Genomic DNA, 8,651 nt, shown 5'->3' on the forward strand with positions numbered 1-8,651 from the left:
ATAATTTTGAAGAACCTGGGAGGTGGGGAAACTGAGAATGAGACAGGCACTTGATGTCAGTAGCTGAAACAAAGTCTGCGATACCACAAACCCACGCATAACTAAAAAACCTGACACCACAAATTTCACTTGACCTATATATCTCAAATGAAACCTACAATAGCAACAAACTGCAACAGGCTGAAGTAAAATCCAACACTGGAAAAACCAAGATGGAATAATGACAGTAGTATGAGTCAGCTAGCATGCGTGCGCGCAAGGCCCCCCCCCCCCCCCACACACACACACACAAAACCCTTACTGAAACACGTTCTAATCCTAGCACCCTAAACACCACTCACCTGTCAACTAATATCCACATAAAAATATAAATACTGCAAGAAATACTAATGTCATTCACAATTTTGGAGAAAAAGAATTAAAACATAATCCAACTGAAAAGCACCAACTCAAATATAATTGTACTTCCCCCCCCCCCCCCCCCCCCAAAAAAAAAAAGGAAAAATTCTCTTACACAGTGTAGCTTTTATTTAAAAAGAATGCTTTGGCCAAAAGCTAAAATGTGTAACCATCTTTTCAATGCATGTGTCTGCAAATCAACAGGTCAGCTTTACAGTGAGTAGCAATCTATCTTTTTCTAATGCTGCTGATATTCCAAACTACAGTTTCCATTGTTTGGGGAAGGAAAAAAATCCGTAACAAAATACCCTGACTCACTAAAATAACCCCCGCCCCATCCCGGCTCCCAAACATTTAACTAACAATCTTCAGCCAGTACATTTTTTAAATGAGCTCCAAAACACGTTGAAGTAGACACTAGTTTTCAGATAATCTCTTCCCCCCCCCCCCCCCCCCCCCAACAATACTCATTGAGACGATAACCCCTAGTACCTAAATCCCTGAATGGAGAAAATGAATCTGATACAATAGTGGAATCCTCTGGGTACTCAACAATTAATCCAAACACAACCCATTTTTCAAGCCCACCCACCACCATAAAAACCACATCAGAATACCTAGCCCCTGAAAAACAACACTCCAGATGTGACGAAGCAAGTTGGGATAATTTTTACTTCCCCTCGTTTTGCCATCTGCCTCCTTAAAATTCGTTTTTTTCACTTTGACTAATTACCATTAATATACATGAATATAATCAGCATTTCCATAAAAGAGAAAGGTTGGCCTCAGTTTTAAAGAATATAAGACCAGATCTAATTTTGTGCTTAGTTTTATGTATGTAATTGATTTTGTAATTTATTTAGACTATTCCTAGTTAGTATCTTTTGTTATAGGGTGAAATCAGTGATTGTTTCGTAACATAAATTCTGTTGTTGACATATAAAAATATATAAATTCTGTAATAATTGTGAACACTTGGAAGATGCTAGTAATCTTGAAGTATCTATTTGGCTCTATTCAAAAACATGTTAGCAAAAGCAGCCCTTAATTAATTACAAAGTTTCAATTACAAAGTAATTACCAGTTTTGTCAAAAGTATTGTTTGCATAATGATATTTGTTAATTTCACAATTTAAACAAATAATTCGGCCTAACCTTTGCAGTAGAAGAAACTGTTTGTGTGCCAGTGTGATTAAAGTATACTGAGCATGGAAAAATGATGCAATCCAAGACCAGCGCCAAGGCAGCTGGGGGCACCACGTTCGCCATAAACAAGAGTGAACTACGGCTGTGGTTATGTATATGGGAGCAAATTTTTCAATGTATTCAGTTAATTTAATGAGTTAAGTTTTAATTGTAATTTCTGTAAATTGAACTTCGAACAATGTGTAGTTTCAGTATCTATTAGTGTGATGATATATAAGGGCCCGATTTTTGGTCCCGAGACAGTCAGTCCACGGCCCAGTTTCAGACGAGAAACCTGTGTTGGTTAGATCGACAACAATGCTTCAGCTTAACTGTGGAATAAGAGTTAAACAATTTGGCCATGTGTAAAAACAATGACAGTGTCTGCTCCATACATACCTTTCTATTCATCAAGAATTGTGAATCTTGTGGTTAGGTTTAAACTGCTCGTAGATGTTCAGTAGTTAACTATTGTAGCAGTATGTGGAGGTTTGCCTGCAAACTATTAATGAGACTTATCGAAAGTTAAACAACAGTGCAATGGCCAAATAACTGTATTATTGGGGAGTTGTGAACAGTGAAATTAAAGTACTGTGAAACGCAACTGTGTACCTGTTGGCTACATTATTTACAGCAGTCAGAGTTGGAATTACGAACCCCATTTTTCAGCCAGCGTAGCAATGCAGGATGTCAACACCGAGGACAAACGAAGACAATAAACAAAGCAGGTGAACTGAACTGCTACACACACACACACACACACACACACACACAAACACTCACAGCACAACTGCCCCTCCTTTCTAAATGGAGACTCATCAATTTTCACAATTAGCCCTGGCTCCCCTACCTGAAGACCCTTTATACTTTATAAACTCAGAACAAACCTCATGACAATAAGAAAATCAATATGAAACAAACCTACTACTAACACAGGTCTTGTGGGAACAAAACCAAACTGACGGGCAACAGCACCAGTAACAACTTTAGAAAACAATATCCCACATAGCCAGTATATAATTCTTGAACCAGGAACCCCTCCTAATCGACCTGCAAATACTGTCACACTAACACCGCCACATGAAGCCAACAAAAATAAACACCAAGTAACATATGGCACTAAGCCCAATGTTGCACTAGTAGCAATCAGAAACTAGAAGGCACCACTGCTCATTCGAAAATGCTCTCTGCAAACACAAATCATTTAATAGGTGCCGCACCACAATAACGCCACACAACACAACATAGTTACATCTTGGATCAAAGCTGACAGTGGCACCAGAAAGTTCAATTCATCCATTAGAATCATCACTGTTATACATAGTCTGTACTGTTAAGTTATTTCAATGCACTTACGGTATGTTTATATTTGTGACTTCTTTCCACTTCCTACAGATCACTCTTTGTGGGAGTTATGGAATATGACTACTGCAATGCAAAGTCACTGCACAGGTTTTACGTCACATGATGTCCAGTCACATTAACATGACCTCCTGCGAAACATGGACTAACCACTTTTTGCAGCACAGACCACTCCAAAATGTGCAGGAAGAAAATCAATGAGGTTCTGGAAGGTTTCAACACAGATAAGGAGTCATGTTGATTCCAGTGAAGTGGCAGTTGCACTAGGTTTCTCATCTGATGATCCGTGGCATGAATGGTTCAATCAAGGTGGTACCAAAGAGCCTCAATTGGGTGTAAATCCCAGGCTTTTGGTGGTCAAGGAAGTATGGTAAACTCATCCTGGTGCTCTTTGAACCATGCCTGTACACTGTGAAGTGTGTGCCATGTTGCACTGACCTGTTGGTAGATGTCATTGTGCCAAGGAAAAACAAACTGAATGTAAGGCTGTACACGGTCCCCTTGGGTAGATGCATGCTTGTGTTGATCCACTGTGTCTTCCAGAATGACGAGATGACCCAGAGAATGAAATGAAAACATTCCCCTGACCATAACACTCTTTCCTCCAGCCAGGATCCTTTCGATGATTGTTGTAAGGTATTTGCTTTCAGACGGCCATTTGACTGATGGAACATAAAATGTGATTAATTTTAAAAGTCCACCTGTCACCGCTCAGTGGATGTCCAGCTGAAGTTTGGCATGTGAATTCCTGCCTTCATCACTGAGGAACAGCAGTCAGCATGGGTGCATGAACCAGGCACCTGATGCAGAGGGCCATACACAACAATGTTTGCTGAACTGTCAATGAGGAGACACTGTTGGTAGCCCCTCCGTTCATCCGGGCAGCCCATTATTCAACAGCTGAACATCTATTCAACCCATATACATAACCACAGCCGTAGTTCACTCTTGTCTATGGCTAACGTGGTGCCCCCAGCTGCCTTGGCGCTGGTCTTGGATTGCATCATTTTTCCATGCTCAGTATACTTTAATCACACTGGCACACAAACAGTTTACAAACTCAGCCTTTCAGAAATACGTACTTCCGCCTTTGGCCCGAAAGCCAGTAAGCATGCCCTAGTGGATATCTGGTAAATCACTTTGTTTATGCATTACAATAACGACTGCGCTGTTTCCTGCAGCCACTGACATGCTTTATATACCCCCTGCTGCTAGTGTTACCACTTGCCATCATTGAGTGGTTTTTGCAAATTGATGTCAAACATATGTGGTGGTCACATTAATACTACTGTGACTGTGTATGTTCTAGTGTCTAATTTTATTGGATTGTAGGGAAATACATCCATTTTGCAGAAGCAAGGGAAAACATTGTAATTCATTTGAAAATTGTGCTAAGGACATACAAAGGAATGACTTCAAAATTTTGGACTTGAAAAATGTATGTATTACGGTTGTTTTTCACATAACGGGTATACACTGCATGTGGGGGACAAAATAAAATAAAATAAATAATTAGTAGGCCAGGAAAGACGATGCCGATTTTCACCTGATGACAGCATATGCCAACTTGGGGTAGAAGATGTAGGCCTACTGATAATGTGTTTCACTGTCACCTGCCAAAAGATAGCGTAGTGGCGTAGGTACCACAATGCAATCTCTGTGTACCCTTTAATAGGGAATCCTCACACCCAAAATGCTCAGTGTGGTGCAAACATGTGAAGCAAACAAGCAAGCATGCTACGGAGATGCACTTGTGCATCCTACAGCCAACTGAGTGAATTTGACAGTGGTCAAACTGTGGCCTTGCATGTGGTGGTATGGTCCTTTTGGAGAATTGCCACACAAGTTGGACGTACTGCATCAACTGTGCAGCGATGCTGGTACCAGTTGTCATACTGTAAGCACAGCAGTGGCATATCGTACAGCTATCGCAGTACAGAAAGAAGACTTGTGCGCTCCGATGTGTCAACACAAACTGGAAGATTGAATGGTGCCCAGTAGTCTTCAGCAATAAAAACAAGATTCTGCCTGCAAGTGATGGTCATTTGTATGTACACTGTCGATCTTGTGAGCACTGTCTCGTTGAGTACATGTATCGAAGACACACTGACCCCACCACGGTTCTTATGGTATGGGGTGGGGTGAGCTACAACTCTCTTTCATCTTTGAAATTTCTGGAAGGGACACTAACCAGCACTCAGTACATGCAGAATGTTGTGAGACCCATTCTTTTGCTGTACTTGCAACAGAAAGGTGACATGTCGTTCCAACAGGATAATGCTCATCCACACACTGCCAGTGAAACTCTAGCTCTGCAATACATGCAGCAACTTCCCCAGCCAGCACAATCTCCAGACATGTCTCCAACTGAATGCAAGTGGGATATGATGGGATAAGAAGTGACTCATCAACTAACAGCTATTACAGAACTACGTGAAAAGGTCAATGTATCACAGGACAGCATTTGACGTGTGTACAATTGAGTGGATGCTGGATTAGTGCCTGCATTGCAGCCTCAGGCTAAACCACATACTAATATGGGTGTTTCAGTGTGGGTCAATACCTGGTACCTCTGACCCGCTTGTGCTATTAATCTGTAAATGTAATCATTTTGTGTACTCCATGTGCACTGTTGCAACAATAAATCCTGAGTGAATATGTGTACTATTTTTCTTCTGGCAGTGTAGTTACTTGCTAAAATCTAATACAATTTTTTACACAAAAACAGTATAGCTGCAAAGATAGTTCTTCTTGCATTTTCACAAGGAAAATTAGGATGTTCATGTCTTGCAGCTGACAGTAAACATAAAATAAACATACTGATCACTTTCCTCTCACCAGTCCACCGAGGTATTGTCTGTGGTGCTGTACACCTGAATGTATTACAAATCACACACAGACACTGAATAACTACGAAATAATTTTACTGACTGAAGGACTTTGTTGGCATGTGTTCTATTGTGTTGATGCCAAGATCTGAGATTTACAAGTGCTAGGGGTCTTGGCTGAGACTGCAGTGAGTGTAGCTCTGGTATGGTTTAGCACTCTTTACATACAAAATTGTTAAGGCTTTCATCAAAAATTTCATGCTCTGACAGGCTCCACAGCTGGGACGCTGATATTTCAGATTGCGTGAAAGAATATTAGTAGTAGAGGACTAAGGGAACTCAGTAAAGCTTTAGTCTAGTGGAGGTCCTTGGCTACTTCTGAAACATCTCTCTAAACAAAACCCAATCGGATTGGCTACTTCTGCAAAATCTCTCAACATACAACACAACTGAATAAACAATAACACAGATTTGACTCTCCAGTTTGTTCAAGTAAAGATGATAAAAGAATAATTCTGAGACATATAACCAGGTTTACGTATACAGCAGGCACAATATTTTGGCAAACAGCTGCTGCCATCAATTGTATGCAACATGGTTGCTCGCCGCAATGGGACAAAGTCACCTGGTCTCATGTATGAGAATTACTTTCTTGTATTACAGATACTATAGGAACTCAAAAACAAGACTCCTCTAAAAAATAAATAAAAAAACCACATCCGAGTCTACATGCAAAAATGCACAAATTCCAGCGAGGAAGAAGAAAAACTCTACAAAAAGTTACAGAAAATGATAAACGTCAACTGTTCCTCACGAATGATGATACGAAGGACTTAGGCCCTAATGCAAATGTATGATAACTAAAGGATTACCCCTCTATGATCAAATTGTGTATGATATCAAAATTGACAAATGTCATACGCAGAGTGAAAATCACATTCCGGAAATGTCATATGCTAAAATGGTACTGGAAATTCCTGTGTTGAATACAAATAGTGAAAGGAGTAAATGGAACCACTGAGGCAAAGAGAGGCCAACAGGCACATAAACAAGACTGAAATGGTTGCTAAGCTTCAGAATAACGTCCTACAACACAGGTAACTGACAAACAAAAACACACACTTACAAACAAGGATACATTAACCCATTGCTGCAGCCTGCTGGAAGCATCAATTCGGTAATTAGAGAAGCTACATAAATGGAAATTTTCCTTACAATACATCCTTCAATCCTTCTTCCTGGTCTCAATTTGCACTAACTCCTTTTCCATAACTACCTCCAACCATTTCCCAAAACCCCACACTTCACTCTTCCTATACTCACACGTTCATTTACACTCTCTCCCCCTCTCTCAGTCCACTTCTCCATGTCAATGTGTGCCACATACATCTCCTCCTATCTGCACCGTAGTGAGCTCTTTGGTGCCACATTTCTATTTCACATACTTGCTACGTCTTCATCCTAGCAATCAGCCACCCTTCAGTCCAGACCTCCCTCCACCTTTCCTTTTTCTGCTCCCTCATTCCACTCTATACAAGCCCTCACTGTAGTCGAGCTGCTGCAGTGGTCATGCAGGAGGACATACATGTAGTCTGTGGCTAACTCTGAAAAATACTGTCCGAAAACTCAAGAATATTTTCAAGCCTTGTGTACATGCTCATTGACCTTTTAACCCTACAACTACATGGCGAATTATTGTCACACATTTTCATTACTTATGATCCCCCAGAGAAAATTGAGGCATAGTTTTGAGGGATGAAACAGTGAAAGTGGCAACGTAAATCCTTGGATAACAAAAGAGATATTAATTGTTTCAGAAATACAATAGAAGACACGAGAAAATACTACTATGCTGCAAATCAAACAGAGGAAACGGAACACAGACGCCTAAAAATCTTTCAAACAATTAGCCTAACTATGTTTCAAAAATTTAATTATGTTTGGTAAGATGAAAGTATTCTATAGGTGCGAACTGTTTTTATTCGTTTAATTAATATTGAAAGCAGATTTAAAATAAGTTCAGTACCGAGATAATCAAGGAAGACATTTCAATCATTCTTTCGCATCTTACCTTCTGGAAGACACAAAGGGGTCGACTCTCTGCTTTCTGACCCGGGAATTAATCCGCGGGGTCTTGACTCTCCATCATTCGAGTAAGTTTCAATAGTTAGATTGCGCATTTCTCTTCTTCCTCGTCCATATCTTTTCATGTTCTCTGCAGCCATCGCACCACAAAGTCCTATTGGAAATCACAACATTTGGTATTTTGTTTTCGAAAGTAGTTCTATATCATGAAAATCATCTGTTATATCCACACACACTAAAAGTTTATACACAAAAATGGTGAAATTATTACCTGAATTTTTGTCACTTTTCTTATCACTAAATTCGTCACTTAATTCAATACGTAGGATACATAATGAAACTGGCAATGACATCACCTACAAATTTCCAACACAGGCTTACAGGCATAAAAACATACGGATATTCAATAAGTTGTATGCCTTTACTTTACACTCGCGTTCACACAGTACTTTCTTTCTTTGTTGTTTATAAACAATGACAGCGGTCAGCGATGATCAGTTCCGAAAAATATGGCTGCCAGCTGTTAACTCTGGTTTAACAACTACTATAGTCATATTTTCCGAAAATTCTGAAATATATTGTACTGGTATTTTTCTATTAACTTTATATTGTATCAAGCAAATGAAATATATACAGGTGTAAGATTATTCCATACGAAGTCGACAACTTCACAACAGAGAATCTTTTGATACGTCTTTGATAAATTTATGTGCCATAATTTTCATTATTTATGTTCAGTGAACGGTTAATTTGGTCTGTTTTATAGCGTAAATCAGAACATTTACATTGTAG

At 39.7% G+C, this 8,651-nt stretch overlaps 1 protein-coding gene across 2 annotated transcripts in view; it reads right to left on the minus strand.

Moving 5' to 3' along the window:
* Positions 1–8,397, minus strand: part of LOC126101631 (BRCA1-associated protein) — a 144,327-nt gene extending 135,930 nt beyond the window's left edge. The window contains exons 1-2 of one of the 2 annotated variants that reach the window (XM_049912317.1): positions 8,131–8,397; positions 7,846–8,013 (exon numbers count right to left, since the gene is read on the minus strand). In XM_049912317.1, the coding sequence (XP_049768274.1) occupies positions 7,846–8,013; positions 8,131–8,212 (250 nt within the window). In that variant the 5' untranslated portion in view covers positions 8,213–8,397. The remainder of the gene's footprint in view (positions 1–7,845; positions 8,014–8,130) is intronic. The other variant, XM_049912316.1, reaches the window with a different exon arrangement.
* Positions 8,398–8,651: the final 254 nt, after the last annotated feature.

This window comes from Schistocerca cancellata, chromosome 9 (genome assembly GCF_023864275.1).
Source record: "Schistocerca cancellata isolate TAMUIC-IGC-003103 chromosome 9, iqSchCanc2.1, whole genome shotgun sequence".
Classification (NCBI taxonomy): domain Eukaryota; kingdom Metazoa; phylum Arthropoda; class Insecta; order Orthoptera; family Acrididae; genus Schistocerca; species Schistocerca cancellata.